This window comes from Mesocricetus auratus, unplaced genomic scaffold (genome assembly GCF_017639785.1).
Source record: "Mesocricetus auratus isolate SY011 unplaced genomic scaffold, BCM_Maur_2.0 Super-Scaffold_100027, whole genome shotgun sequence".
Classification (NCBI taxonomy): Eukaryota; Metazoa; Chordata; class Mammalia; order Rodentia; family Cricetidae; genus Mesocricetus; species Mesocricetus auratus.
The window spans coordinates 14,980,354-14,997,065 of NW_024429208.1; the positions used below are offsets into that span (position 1 = coordinate 14,980,354).

At 43.9% G+C, this 16,712-nt stretch overlaps 1 protein-coding gene across 5 annotated transcripts in view; it reads right to left on the reverse strand.

Moving 5' to 3' along the window:
* Positions 1–16,712, reverse strand: part of Fam13c (family with sequence similarity 13 member C) — a 104,505-nt gene that overhangs the window by 57,918 nt on the left and 29,875 nt on the right. For all 5 annotated transcript variants that reach the window (XM_005070785.4, XM_005070786.4, XM_005070787.4 and 2 more), the window contains one exon: positions 7,951–8,069. In XM_005070785.4, the coding sequence (XP_005070842.1) occupies positions 7,951–8,069 (119 nt within the window). The remainder of the gene's footprint in view (positions 1–7,950; positions 8,070–16,712) is intronic.

Here is a 16,712-nt window from a genome sequence, read left to right on the forward strand (position 1 = left end):
CTTTATATTAGAAGAGGGGTGGACACCTTTACTCCCAGAACTTGAGGGGTGGAGGCAGGAAGATCACACCTTCAAGGGCATTCTCAGCTATACAGTAACTTTGGGACTAACCATGGCTAATGCGACTGTATGAATCAACCAATAAACAAACAGAATAAAAAGGACCAAGAATTTCAGGGCATGAGGAAGGTCACTTGTAAGACTATGAATTTTGCCGGCGTTGGTGGCGCAAGCCTTTGATTCCAGCACTTGAGAGGCAGAGGCAGATAGATCTTTGTGAGTTCGAGGCCAGTCTGGTCTACAGAGTGAGTTCCAGGACAGCCTCCAAGACAATACAGAGAGACCCTGCCTCGAAAAAAACCAAAAACAAAAGACTATGAATTTTTTTAGTATTTTATTTATTTTAATTTTATTTTATGTACATTGGTGTTTTGCCTGCATGAAGGTATTGGGTTCCGTGGACCTGGAGTTACAGACAATTGTGGGTCACCATGTGAGTGCTGGGAACTGAACCCAGGTCCTTTGAAAGAACAATCAAGTGCTCTTAACCACTGAGCCATCTCTCCAGCCCCGACCGTGAATTTCTGAATCCAGATGTTCTTTTCATCTCACTGACTGTTCCATGTTCATAGGAGAGGAAGGAAGTGGGAAAGGCAGTGAGTGGATGGGGCCTTGTTGAATGCAACACAAGCTCAGAGAACCAAGTGTGCAGCAGAGAGTCCTGACACTCATCAGCAAGATCAGTATTCGCTGTTTCTACTTCATCCCTGCCCTTCCCACACAACACAAGACGACCCCCTCCTCCCCCACCCAGTAGCTCACTAATGAGGAAGAGCCTGTGGGAATGTGCAGAGCTCCTGCCCTGGGACAGTCCATGCAGGGGGATGACATCCTTTGTATTAACTAGAAAGCTCTGTACTTAACTGTCCTTTCTCCTTCAAGCAGAACTCATTAGGAACTCTGCTCACTTCTATTTAAAAATTTGTAAAATAAAAACCAATTAGCTACACACACACACACACACACACACACACACACACACACAGTCTCAAAACAAAAGATAAAAGGATTTATTCCCCAAGGAAAAGTAGCTGCCAAGAAAACTTCCTCTCTCCTCAAGACAACAAAGTGTTCAGCTTTTCCTTTCATCTGAAGGATCACAAACACAGAAACAGCAAAAGCCATCAAAAGCCATTATTCTTGCCCGGGATCCTCTAAAAACCAGGGATGGGCAGATAAAGAAGCCAGTGAGCTGCCAGTGTAACCAGCAGCCTAATTAGTAGCAAAGCTGCTGAGAAACAGCTCCTGTGTATACAGAGGAGGTCTTTAATGGCACTAAAGGTTTCATTCTGTCATAAATTTTAATACAATATTTTAAATGCCGGCGAGTTAATCACTCCCCAAAGTAAATTTACTTAGCTGAGAAAGAACTTCCCACTCTCATTAGTATTCTCTGACATTCATAAAATCCCCCCTTTTGTCATAGCTGAGGGAATATGAGACGGGCATGGGTGTTAGCAATAGAGATCAGTCAAAGGGATGCATATTCATGAAGTTGCTCTAAACTGATTAATGGTTCTTGTCTTGGCCCTGGTCCCCAGGGGAGTGAGAACCTGAGGAAGCCACAGCCTCCCTAGGTCCCAAACTAGAAAGCCAGAGTTGTATTCAGTAACTGGTAGGCTTTCCAGTTCCAGGGGAAAGCAGAAGTTCTCCAGTTGTACACATCTCATTAAGGGCCAGGTACCAAGGGGCATCCAGAATAGCCAAACGCATGCAAAGCACTCAGAGGAACCGTGTTAACATGTCAACTGTCAACGAGGCAGGGGAACGTTAAAACACCACTGGTCTGTATGTACTATACGAGGAGTTAGCTGAAGACAGCCAGAGCAGTTGCCAGGAAGAGAAGGATTGAAGTAGGCATTAGGAAATCAAATGCCAGGTAGCCAACATAAGAAAATGGGTTGGGGAACGGGGGATGAGCAAACGGGAACTCTGTTCCTCAGTGCCCACTCACTATCTCCTGGTGGGAAGATAAGCCCCAGGCAGCCCCACTCTGGGCTGTTTGCAAACAAGGCTGAAAACTCTAGATTTTTTTCCAATATGGGCTCATAATCTTTTACAACACTGTAGAAGCCAAATGTGCCTTCCACTCTGCGACATCCAAATGAGATCTCACACTGCTTCTCGCGGTACTGTTGAGGGATGGAGGATGGGGCCAAGGAGGGCAGATGGGTCAAGTGCAATGAGAAGACCTGAGGTGGCTAGAAGAACATTCTAGACAGCAATGGGAATCCTACAAAAAGAGGGAGTCGAGACAATGGTTTCAAAACCTTTAATAAGTTCCACCTGACAAACATTTTAAGAATTATTCCTTAAAAATTTAATAAAAGCAGTAGGCAGAGCATCCCCACGATATTCTTCTTTGGTCTTTGCCTGCACCCTCCATTGCCCTGTCCCCTCCTTCAGTGGACCCAGACAGGACACAATGCCATTCACTCCTTGACCTATGAGACAGTGGTTTTAGGACGTGAGCTTGTGATCGTTTGTTACACTGACATGACAAAACCAACATAGCTGACATACATCCAAATGTTAGCAAAATTATTCCCAGGTCTCCCTGAAGCTCATCCACGGCTCACCTAGATAAAGGCTCCTGATTATTGGAGTGCAAGCACCATGCTGTAGGTATAAAACATCAGAGGTGCAAATATAGCATCTACTCTGTGGTCCCCGTCAGCTCCAGGACTCCACACATCTACAAGAACCAATTTATTCCCTGAAGACTACCCTTCACACTCACCCCAAACATGAATGACCTCTAAGAGGCCCCTTGTTACGGAAGAATCTTCAGTCCCTTGCTACACGTATTTTTTTAACTTTCTCCCACCTCCAAGAAAATAGCATCCTACACCTGTTGATTTTTATCCTGGCTTCTTCAGTCATGTTTTACCCAGTCCAGAGTCTGGCATACTCTGTTACTATATCATATCTCCATCAAGACTCTATTGGTAGCCAGGAGTGGCAGCACACACCTTTAATCCCAGCACTCAAGAAGTAGAGGTATTGGTTGGTATCAGACAACCCTAGAGATCAACTCACATGGTGCTATAGAACCCTTGTAACAAACAGGACTAGCACAAAACAAGCAAAAGACATGTAGATTACAAGAATAAAGGATACAGAAATAAATGCACCTGGCTATGCCCATCTACTTATCAAGAACTCTGTCAAAACAAACTAGGGAAAATACTGCTTCTTCAGCGCATGATGCTGGAGAAATTGGATACCCACATGGAAGAGAATGGAATTAGAACCCTCCTTCCTGTTCATACAAAAAGCAGTTCACAATCAAAGGTCTTAATGTAAGACTTGCTGCTCTGAAACTATCCAGGAAAATACTTCAAGATATAAGCCCAGGTGGAGACTTTCTGAAAAGGACTGATGCCTCAGGAAAAAGTCACAATTGAGTGATGGGATTACATGAAATGAACAGAAAAGGAAGCAATCCCCAAAGTGAAAAGAGAACTGACAAGGTGAATCTTTACTGACTAGATGTATGACAGTATTAATATCTATTATATATGGAGATTAAAAATACTAAAAAAAATTTCATTAATAAATGGGGAAATAAGTTGACTAAGCAGTTCTCAAGAGAACACTAATGACCAGTAAATGTATGAAAGAAACGTGGGACACCCTTAGCCAGCAGGGAAATGCAAATGAACACTACATTGAGATTCATCTCGCTCCAGTAATGATGGCTACAATCAAGAAAACAAATGATTCAGGCTGGAGAGTGAGCAGGGTTTGCTTGCGCCTGCAGATACCCAAGTTTGGCTAGCAGCATCTACGTGAGGCCACTCTTAGCCTGCTTCAGTTCCAGCTCCAAAGCGTCCATTGCTCTCTTCAGTCTCCTGGCCTCTTCAAGAGCTTCACACATATGCACATGCATGTACGTGCATGTACACTGACACACAACACACAAAACAGAAAACAAATGACAGCAAAGGCTGATGAGGATGTGGGGGAGAGAAACTCACACACTGGCAGTAGTTATTAATGTAAATCAGTGCAGCAACTATGGAAATCAGAGTGGAGGTTTTTCACAAGCCTAAAAGTAAAACTAACATCCATACCACTCCTGGAAATAGACCCAAAGGACTCAACAAAAAGTCAACACACCACAGAGATCACTTGCATAATCCATGATTATTACATATCCATGATTATTGCTGCATTATTTTCAATAGCTTAGAAAGAGAACCAGCCTGGATGTCCATCTGCAGACGAATGACAAAGAAAAATGCAGTATATATTCAATTTTATCTAGCCATAAAGGAAAGGAAATTGGGTCACCTTCGGGAAAACAAATGAAACTAGAGATCGTGTCAAGCAAAATAAGCCAGGCTCAGGCAACACACTGTTTTCTCTCGTACACAGACTAGATTCATATACATATACACATACGTATATATACAAATATACACACATCGCGCCTATGTACACATACACATACATATGACATCAAAGTAGAGGGAACTATTGGAGGAAGGAAGGACTTAAAGGGAGCACAAGAGAGGACACTGGATGTCCTGTTGCTTTTTTGTTACTATGTTAAACACCATGACCTAAAGCCAGCATGGGAGGAAAGGGTTTATTCGGCTCACACACTCCTATCACAGTCTATCATCAAGAGAAGCCAAGGCAGGTACTCCAAGTGGAATCCTGGAGGCAGGAACTGAACCAGAAACCTTGGTGAAACACTCGGTTACCTTTCTTAAGCAGCCTAGATCCACAAGCCTAAGGATGCTACATCCCGTAGTGCTAACTGATGAGGGAGGGTCCAGGCCAATCAAGAATATGCCCCACAGACATGCTCATAGACAATTGCAGTGGAGGCCATTTTTCAGTCGAGGTTCCCTATCCCCAAGCTCTATGACAGGGAAGGAAGACAAACCATCACATTTTCTTTCCATGTGGAATCAAGATTTAAACACACACATACACACATAACCAGAGTGGGCTATCACAATAAGTAAGGCACAATGGTGGTTGGCAGGAGTGGTATTGGAGAGTAAATATGACCCAAGTATCACAATGATACACAGGAATAATAATGTCACAATGAAACCCATCCAGTTATTTATGTATACCAACTAAAACATTAGTAAAAAAATTTTTTTGGCTTTTCGAGACAGGGTTTCTCTGTGTAGCTTTATAGACCAGGCTGACCTTGAACTCGCAAGAGAATCCTCCTGTACCGCCTCCCAAGTGCAGGGATTAAAGACATGCACTACCACCACCCAGCTAAAATTAGTAACCTTTTAAAAAGAAAAAAAAATCACCTTTTAAGGAAGAAGAGGAAGAGGAAGAAGAAGAGGAGAAGAAGAAGAAGAGGAAGAGGAAGAAGAAGAGGAGGAGGAGGAGGAGGAGGAAGAAGAAGAAGAAGAAGAAGAAGAAGAAGAAGAAGAAGAAGAAGAAGAAGAAGAAGAAGAAGAAGAAGAAGAAGAAGAAGAAGAAAACAATGACAACTCTACTCTCATATGCCAGAACCTACCACGTGCTGGGATAATACTGACAAGGCCTGTGGAATATGGGTTCCCTGACTCAATGATATGTTTAGCCACAGATCTCATTTCACCCGTCCATCAAACTTCATGATCCCTGTAATATTCTGAGGTTTTTTAGAGTTCCACTAGAATGCCCCTGGGTGACACCACCATGGTTGTGATAAATGACTCCATAGTTGAAGGTTACTAGCTTCATCTAGCTAAGAAACCCAACAGGACTAGTCTTAACTGGCATAACATCGCTCTTGACTTGTGGCTTAGCACAAGATCCTGTGATTGCTGACAGCAGGGCAGTGCATAGAACACTCTGGACTGCCAGCAGCTCTGAAAGCTAGATCCTGTGAAAAGGTAAAAGTGGGTCATGGAAGCCAGAAGGAAGAAAGCATGAAAAGGTGTTTGGGATCTCTGGACGGTTGCTAAATGGAGAAGGACAGAGCCTGCTGAGGACTGCTACACAATCTCACTTAATGAGAAAAGCTTACCAGGGATTCAGTACCTGTTTTTTTCTCAGAATCAAGAAATAGTCTGGAAACATTCCAGAGTCTTATACACATGTACTTATGTATATCATTCCTTTCAACCAATCATCTAAAAACCACTGCTCTACATGGTCCCTCATGGAACCATCTAGGTCTCTACTTTCACTTCCTAGCTAGTCACGTGCTAACGATCACCACAGAATCTCATTCATTTTCTGATCACAGTAAAAATGTCCCGGTTAGGATCCCAGCTGCACACAGGCCATAAAACGGTTTTACGCTTAGTGAACTGGAGAAGCTTAGTTGCTAATACCCTTTCCCTGTCAGCCTCTGCTACATGTCCACACCCAAAGGACCACACATGTTCCATACGCAGGCATGAGAGACTTAGCTTTGGGATTGGTTGATTTTGTTTGCTTCATTCTATTTTGAAATACGCATGGGAACGGGTTGACCCCATTCTGGCCGAGAACAGCCTTCCTCAGGCTGCTGAGGTAGGAAGATGGGGGAGCTGGTCACCGAACAACAGAGTCATGCCAGATAAAAATAATGCCACAAACAGGAGGGGCAGAGGCCTCGTCAGTGAGAAAATAACATTGAGTCCAACTGTGATTTCCTGAGGTCAAGCGACAATAAAGCTGGCAATGACTTGAAGAAGAGTGCATCCCTACAAGAACAAGGTGGAACAGGAGACTCGCTTTGGGTCACTGTTTAAGGGGTAAAGGTCATCGTGGTGGGCAAGACATGGTGACAGGAACTTAACTGGTATAGTCATGTTGCGCCCGCAGTTAGAAGTCACATAGAAGACAGAAGCAGGGTGCAGGCTCTAAGACCTGCCCTTAGTGTAAGGACAAACTGTCTTCGGCAAAGTCCCACATCCTAAAGGTACCAAGTCAAACATATGAACCTAGGGGGACATTCCACATTCCCATCACAACAGAGTGGAATGGCTGCGCGTGAATCCATTTGGAGAGTGGACCACCACATTTGGAGCTCTCCCCCACACTTTGGGGTTCTATGCTCCTAAATTTAGCGCGTCACATAGTATAAACCGTGTTTGCTTAACTCATCCACTTAGCCTGCACAGCATTCCCTATTCCCTGAGTGACGGCTACAGTGATCCTAGCACAGGGTCCTACAAGACAGCTGATACAGGGAGCTGTTGGATTCTTCTGTTTATTTCTAGAAGAGACTTCCTGTGGACAGCTGCTGGGCCAAGCTCCTGTCCAAGCACCATGCCAACCTTCTGCAGACATTTTTCCACCCATATCCTGGCTCTGGATTCACGCCTGTCTCCAGGAGGTCTAGTGGGTCCAAAGCCAGCCCTCGGCTGCTTCTGGATTGAGGTCACCCAACAACACTCGGCTCAGCACAGAGACTGCACGTGTCCTGCCATGATCACATGCTGTAGGTTCACACCCCAGCTCAGCTCTTCTGATTTGTGTGTGATCAGGCAAGTGCCTTAGTGATTCTCAGCCTGGCATCCTCCATGGGATGGGTTTCATGAGTGACAGCTTTCTGAGCTCATAAAGACCAAATGAGATCTCAGGTGAAAGCAGCTGTCATGATGTGAACTCAAATACAACCATCTCATGCAGCATCATCAGAGATCACAGATGAGCTCTAAGTTCCCCCTGCCATAGAACAAAGGGATGGACAATTTCCCCTCCACAAGCACAACTGCCCTCTCTGAATCTCAGGACTTAGGATCTTCACACAGAAGATAAGGCCCTGTGCATTTCTCTTTTAATGCGATGTTTCTGCTTCAAGGCCCCGTTAAATAGTTTCTCTGACTCTGAGGAATACCAACAAAATCAGGAATCCTTGACTCCCAGTGCAGGTGGGCAAGTGTACAGGTTAGCGCACCTAGGAAGCAAAACCAGAGGTGTGGGGTAACTTACCTTGGTTGAAGTCGCACAGTTTCCTGGCACCTGAGGATGCTGTTTTGTGGACTCTCGTGAGCCGGTGTCCCCGCTCTACCCTGGCACTCTGCCTGGCTGGGTACCACGTGTTCTGTGTCCTATGAGACAAAGGGACAGATGAGCTTTCTATAGCAGTCATTTCCATAGCGCTCCCTCTGGACTGAGCTCAGCTCAGGGCAAGAGACACCGACGGGCACCATACTCTCCTGACTTCTGCATTGGAAGGGAGACTATTCAATGGCCAAATTTAACAGATGTCTTTCTCCCAGACAGTTGATTGCTGAAGATTATAGGAGAGAGGGGTGAGGAATATCACTTCTAAAAGTATAAGTTAGCAAAAAAAAATTTTAGGCATTAAAAATTACATTGGAGGGGCTAGAGAGATGGCTCAACAGTTAAGAGCATGCACTATTCTCGCAGAGAACTTAGCTTGGGCCCCAGCACCCACACTGGTAGCTCATAATTAACTCCAGAACCAGAGGGACTCAACCTTTCTAGGTTCCATGGGCACCTACACTCATGTGTGCACACTTAAACAGAGGCATAGACTATTAAAAAGTTAATAAAGTGATTTTTAAAGATTCCTATGTTTTATGAGTGTTTTGCCCACATGCATATATGGCACCATGTACATGCTGGGTGTCCATAAGAGGCCAAAAGAGGGGTTGGACACCCCAGAACTGGAGTTAAAGTTGGTTGTGAGTGTAGGATCCAAGCCCAAGTCCTTGGAAAAGGCAACAAGTGCTCTGAACAGCTGAGTCATCTCTCTAAATTCAATAGAATATGTTTTAAAGATAACTATAAATTTAATGTAATAATACTTACAATGTACTCATACTCATTTTTATGAGGAAAATGTATGAATGCTCATGGACACAAACAGATTGGGATGAGTTGAACTAAAAACATTAATAGTAATTATCTGTGAGATGTGTTTTTGCTACATTTGGGGTCCATATGGGTTTCACAAGTTTTCTACATACAGAAAGATGTTCTCTCTGTATGAAGAAATAACTTTGAGCTAGTTTACACAAAGGCCCAGTTATTTTATAAACTCCAGTCCCAAGTGTGCCTGGCCTCTATCCACTGACACCCATGTAAAACTATCCATTATCAGCTTACCCAGCATTTGAACAGACCCCACTCCGAGAGCGGATGATGCTGTCATCCACTGATATGAAAATCCTTCAAAATGCTAAGCTGCAGCAGATAGCACAAATACATCCAGACTACATGCACAGAAATGGAAGACCTAAGACCCATAACTCAATTCCTGACATCTTTAAGTCTATGACAAATTCCTCTCAGAAGGGAATATTCCCTCTGTACCCAATGATTGAGATACTATGATGAGCATTTATACAATTTAGTGAACTTCAGATGACCAAAACACAGTCAAATTATTTGGGATAGGGGGTGATGTTACATCGGTCTCTACAATATATTTCAATGGCAAGGGAGATCCATCCTCATCAAGGGTGATGGGTTTAGAGCCATCTAGGTCAAGTGTCCTATAAGCCATTTTTCCAAAATATTAGACTGGCCACACAGTCTCCAGAAGCTTCTAACAGGAAAACTGTAGGAATGTCATCCTATAAGAGGTATGTCAGAGAGGGGGATGGCTATAGGAAAGGAGTGAGTGAGGGAGAATCAAGATACTTTCTCATGCCGGGCGGTGGTGGCGCACGCCTTTAATTCCAGCACTCGGGAGGCAGAGGCAGGTGGATCTCTGTGAGTTCGAGGCCTGGCTGGACCGATAGCCTCCAAAACAATACAGAGAAACCGTGACTTGTAAAAACCAAAAAAAAAAAAAAAAAAAAAAAAGAAAGAAAGAAAGAAAGAAAGAAAGAAAAAGAAAAAAAGAAAAAGATACTTTCTCTTCTCTTCCAAGCTTCCAGAGACAGGAAACCCCTCCCAGGGAGAAGCTCCATCACTTTTCACTGACTCTCCAGTCTCAACAGATGCTCACAGAAAGGCCTATGGCTACTCAAATACTGGCAAAATAAGCCCAAACACAAAGGTTTTGAAGAAAGAACACTGTTTGCTGCTAAGCATGTGACCTTAGGCCAAGTTAATAACTATCTAGGCTTTGGTTCACTTGTCTAGTAAAATGGGGGGGTCACCTCTGCAACCTCACAGGGGTATTAAGATGTGACTAGAATCTTTCCATGCCTTTCAAACAACTAGAGGCAGTGGTGGGGGGAGGAATCTCTCAGTAGAGATAGAATTCATCTGACAAAAAGACCCTCTGTGACCTCGAACTGGTGCAAAGAAATTCGAACAAAAGCAAACATATTTTGTGCAACACTTGTCACATATTTCTATGCAAGTATCAGAATATCAAAGCTACGTTAAATATCTTTTTGCTCTGCTATTGTTGCTGTTGTTGTGAGACAGAACCACTGTGTAGACCCAGCTGGGCTCACACAAAACTGCTGTGTCAGCCTTCCAAGAGCTACAATGGCATGCTATACAATGATGATCAGCTTAAACATTGTATTTTGAAGTGCTGATACCTTTGAGTCCTTTAACAGTCTCTCTAATCTCTACAAAAGGTCATCATTTTATGAAAAATTTACTCTTTAGAGAAATAACAGGTTGCTTTTCTTCTTCACAAACAGAATTTCATCTATTTCCTTTAGCCTCCAAGTGGTTGGGAAGGGTTGGTTCCCTTGGGTCCAGCGATGACTTATCACTAAAGTGATAAGGGAGATTCTGGACAAAGTGCTCCCTTTATCTCCTCAGATCAAAGACCCTGGAGTTCAAAGAAATGTTTTCCTTGGAAGGGGTAAATAATGAGTATTTGGAGGCAGCTACAGATAGATAAATTCCCTAACTAAAACAGAGAAAATGGTAACACCACTGCATGCTCTGTTGGCCTGCCGAAATTTCAAACCTCAAGATGTTATGAAATGGGGGGATGAAAATATGTTAGGATGAAGTATCTTGGGGATGGGGGAGCACAGTAGGCTCTGATGTGATAGCAACATGTCAGACAGAAATGACAGGCAGCTCTTTCCCGGGTCTGAAAGTTAAATGATGCCTACAAAGCCTGATTTCCCAAAATTCCTAATATCAGAAACGCAAATGTAGCCTCTCCCAGAAAAGATTACATGTGCTGCCTTCTCCAGAGCATGTGACAAGCTTCGATCATCTCTTGCTCATTAAAAATAAAATTATAAATGAGTCCCTTCTTCCCCTTTTATTATCTTTGCAAGGAATGACCTGCCATGGGCTACCAGCCCCAGCAGAGCTGATGTGGAAATCCACTGGGGGACAGACACAAGATTCCCTACTGTGTTCTGGATGCATTCTTGACCCATGGAAATCATGAGAGGTGATTAATCATGAGAGGTGATGCCTGATGTTCTTTTATCCCAAGGGCTTGTCACAAAATAATAGAAAAGTAAAATACCCCATTTTTCCTGTTCCATAAGGTACAATCAGAAAAAAAAAGCTACCTCCTTTTTATGGGCAGAGACAGGTGGATCTCTGTGAGTTCAAGGCCAGCCTGGTCTACAGAGCAAGTTCCAGGACAGCCTCCAAAACAATACAGAGAAACCCTGTCTCAAAAAACAAACAAACAAACAAAAAGCAGCTCATTGTTAAAATAGCAGCTATTCAAGGGGGAAAATAATATTAACATAAAAGGTGCCCATAGATTTTTGAGGTCCATTCAAATAAGAAAGGGGTAAATCCACAAGAGCTGTGTGAACACTGGCACGGAAAACTACAGAGTGTGCCCTGAAAAGTGTGGCCGAGGAACGACAGAAGGCAGAAGAAATTTTGCTGGTGTTACACACCCGAGGAAAACCACCCCACCAATTTCATCGGAAAGAATCAAGAACCTGTCATAACAACAAGAGATGAACCTCAAACTTATAAGCCGGTCTACTTGGTGTGTGTGTGTGTGTGTGTGTGTGTGTGTGTGTGTGTGTGTGTGTATGATCGCATGCACACGTGAATGTGCAAGTACACTCAGCTGTCCATGCATGTGTACTTGTCAAAGAGCGACACTTGGAGTTTCCCTCTGTTGTTCAATTTATTTTTGAGACAGAGATTTCATTGACTCATTTCAGCTAGGATGGCTAGCCAGGAAGCCCTCAGGATCCACCCCTCAGCACCTAGACTACAGGCTCACACGTCATGCTTGGCCTTTATCTGGGTGCTGAAGATATGAACTCAGGTTTTCCTGCTTGCACAGCAAGTACTTTACCCACTGAGCCACCCCCCCACCAGCCCTAGCTGCTCCATTTATAAAAAGTCATCCCAAAGTTTCGTCTTGAGTTAACAGATGTGACGCCATTTGTCATTTATTTATAAAGATACAAAGGAAAACTACAGAACAGGGACAATAGTACTCAGTACAATTTAGGCTCCTCCACAGCAGAACATTAGTCATATAAATATATATATATATATAGCATATATACCATATATATATACCATATATATCGTATATATATATGAGACAGACCAGGGTTCATACCTTTGGTAAGCTCACCATTGGATTGGACCATCTGACTGGGTCAAAGTTAACCAGGGCCAAAAAGTAAGTCTTCAGGAAAAGCAGTGTCTACGTGTAGATGACTGAACACTAGCATTGTCTCCTTTCCCAGCTCTAGCATCCCTGAAGGGACAGCATCTGTCTGAGCACTAGGGATGGGCTCATCACCTTGCTCATTTTAGCTTCATCAAATCTTTGGCATTCCCTAACATTTACCCCAGAAGTTCTAGAACACTAAAGAACAGCATTTATCCTAAAACATTTGAACTATATTTTTACCCTAAAACCTCCCACATTTTGATAAGAATGAGATGTCCCCGCCAAATGTCCACCCCGCAAAATTAGCATCTATTGTTTGACCAAAAGTTAAAGAAGACAGAATCTGGTGGGGGTTGTTTGTTTGTTTGTTTTCCCTGTGTTTTAATGTATTGGTTAAACTGTCAGGTCCAAGCAGATGAGGGAGGATGAGGTAAGGAGATGCAAGGCCTAGCCAGTTATTTTCCTCAACCCCCTACCTCACCTGTCATGAGTCTCAAGTCTAGCATTGGTGGAGTGATGGACCAAAGCAGGAAAACCTGGCTTTGAATCCCTAGAATCCCCAGAAAGTCAGCCATGGTAGCAGCATGTGCCTATAAACCAGTGCGCCTATAACAAGACAGGATGCAGAGATGGGAACATCCCTCGGAAGCATGTGACTGCCAGCCTGGTGTACACACAAAACAGGAGGCCCTGCGTCAAAAAAGGATGGAGAACAGAGGATGTGCTCTGACATCACTCACACGATGTCTCAAACATGGCACCTGTGAACACAAGCACACATGAATGCACCCCCAACACACACACACACACACACACACACACACACACACACACACACACACACACGTGGCTTTGTTAGTGAAGATGGCCTCATTTTTTTTAAGACAGCTTAGAGAAAAAAGTCTTTCATTACATCTTTAAAATAACTGTTTCCTTCACCGCTACTTTAACAAAAAATGACAACTCATCAATACACAACCATGAGGTAGGATCTCATCTGGCCTCTTCTGTAATAATGGCCTGCAGCTCTTGCCCATTTGCAAAATGGATTTCTAGGGGAAGACAGACAGACAGACGATGTGTGCACACCTGCTCTCTAAATCTACTGACACCCAATGACTCCCACAAGCAAGCAAGTCACTTTTTAGAACCTCCATTGCCTCATTTTATAACCTGGGCCTGGGTTTTATTCTCTCAGATCTCTACAGTGAGAAAAAGGAAAAGCAAACAAACATTAAAAAACAAGAAACAGCCAGGCGATGGTGGAGCATGCCTTTAATCCCAGCACTCGGGAGGCAGAGGCAGTCGGATCTCTGTGAGTTCGAGGCCAGGCTGGACTGACAGCCTCCAAAACAATACAGAGAAACCCTGTCTCGTAAAACAAAACAAAAAAACAAACAAAAAAAAAAACAAGAAACAAAAAGACTCCAGCTACAAAGATGACCTTTCATGCAAAAGGTGAATTCGCAAAGACTTTGAAAAACATGACATTTATGTGTTTTTAAGACTATTCCCATGACAGACAACTGTCTTCCTTCATTCTGCCCCACCCCCCTTCACCTCTAAATCTCACAAGTTTGGGGGCTTCCCCCTGCATACTTCCAAATGTCTTTCGTGCAACATTCACGGGTCTCTCTTGAGGAGAAAGCCCAGCCTCTTGAAGATGAGATTTGTGCTTACAATCTTAACATCCCAAGTAAGAGACAGTCAGCACTGGGCGGGTCATAGAGGTGGTAGTCTATGTGTGGAGGGAGAGTTTAACTGATGTCAGAGACAGCAAACTGGAGAGGGACAGGAAGTGACTGAATGAAAGGGGGAAGGGCTGAAGGTGAGCTTCAATTCAGCTGGGAAATGAGTTGTACTTACCGCTGAGAACAGGAAGAGCAGCCCAGGCTGCCCATGGGGCATGGGAAAGGCAATGGTGACCTCATGAGCTGGCATCTTAGAAATAGATCGGGGCTGTGACTATTTGGAAGAAGTGAGGGAGCCATAGAAACGCCAGTCAGAGTGTGGGGACAGAATGTGCGGGAATGCCCACAAGTTCCCCCAGGGACCACCCACAGGTGATACCAGTCACAATGTGCAGGGAACCTGTAAGTATAGAGTCCCTGAGGGATGCCAGCACTTATGGGACCAAATGATGTATTGTTCTATTAAAAGTAAACCTAGGGCCAGCAAGATGGCTCAGCAGGTAAGAGTTCTTGCTGCCAAGCCTGACAGCAAGAGTTTGAGTCTTGGGACCCACATAGTAGAGGAAGAGAACCAACTCCTTTAAGTTGTCTTGACACCACAGACATTGTGACACACAGACACACACACATACACACACACACACACACACTTTAAAAATTAAAGGCACACTTGTAGGAGAGGCCTGGGGCTCGCATCTACAATCCAGTGCCCGGCTTAAGCAGAAGATCACCTTGAGTTCAAGATCAGCCTGGACTATAGAGTAAGCTCTGGAACAGCATGATCTACAGAGTCAGACCCTATCCTAAACAAGCAAAGGGATTTTTAAAAAAACTGTGTCTGAAGAATGTGTGGAATGTATGGAACCTACTGACTTATAAGCCATTCAGTCATGTAAATTGCTTAATGAGTATATGTGTAATTTCCAGTTTTAAAGTAAGAACATCAACTCTTTTAAAAGTTTGACAGACGGGCAGATGCAAGGGAGAGTGGGGAACAGGCAGAAAGAAAATGTAGAGAACGGCTGACCGAGGAAGGAATAAGAAGGCAACATATTGCTCGGCTGTACCCGCGTCATACCCTGGTGGAGTGCTGAAGGGTTTTAACTCAGTAGGGAAAGTCAGGCTACAGCCACAGAAGGAAACTTGAACCCTGGTAAAGCACACTCAAAACCACGTGACTTTTGTCTTAAGGTGTCATTAATAATACATTTCAAAGCAGATGTCACTTTTCCCGGTGGTTAAATTATCACAGAAACAGATTTTCAGAAGCAAGGAATCGTGGCTATGAGAGCTGGGCCAGTGGTTAGAAGCACTTCCTACTCTTGCAAAGGACCCATGTTCGGTTCCCAGCACCCCTAATGCATGCCGCACAAATGCCTGTGACTCCAGTAAAAGCGTTAGTGAGGTTCATGGCCATGACTGTTATTCTTGTTGTTGTCACGTTGACGAGTCACGAGTTAACTAAAATCCAAGTGGTTGGGTATACCTCTGAGGGATTCTTGTCTTAATCAAATCATTTGAAGTAGGAAGACACACTTGTAACCCAGATCTTTTGAGGTGGGAAGATCCGCCTTTAATCTGGGCCACACCTTCAGGTGGCAGCCTAAATAGAGGACACAGAAGAAAGAAGCGATTCTCTTTGCCTGTTTGCTCTCACGTTCACTGGCAAATCAGTGGCATCAGAGCCTACTTCTTCAGGATTCTTGTGTATACTGAAGACCAGCTGAGACATCTGGCCTTGTGGATTGAATAACTACCAGATTCTCGAATCTTTCCTTGGTAGAGAGCCATTGTAGAACTAGCTGACCCATAGACAGCAAGCAATTCTAATAAATCCCCTTTATAAATATGTATCTTATTCTCTAAGTCCTTCCCCTAGAGAACCCTGACTAACACAATGGGACACACAGCACAGTGAATCTGCCTGTGAATTCCATCCAGCCTTTCTGAGACACTGTCTAGGACCCCAGTGCAGATCTGTGACAATAGAAAAAGCCACCTGTTACAAGTCCCTTCTCAGCCAAATGGCCCCTCAGCCTTTGCACAAAAGCTGGTAAATTATTTTGACTCTGGCTATTAATCACTGTCGCAAAGGCTGTGCCATGCATGCCAAGGAGACAGCAGTTCACAGCTGTCTCTCATGCTTACATGTGGGCATCTCAAAGCACAGTGCCTGACCAGACTTCCCCTCACTTTCCCATAGTGCTCCAGAGCTTTGCAAAGCATGTCTCCACGCAACAGACATCTTTACTGGAACAAACAACATCCTTCCTCACGAACACCTTCTCACGCACTGCAGCCAGACTGAAGCTAAGAAAGTCTGACCCCAGGCAAAGCCTTGAGCAGCTTGTTCTACTGAACAACTAAGAAACTGCCAAACAACACCATTTGCACCGGCAGTATACAAATTTTCAAGCAGCTTTCCTTGCATTAGCTTATCATGGATGGTTTTAGATGAGGGCACTCGGGTGTTTAACAAGTATCTATTTTCAGTGCATTTTCTA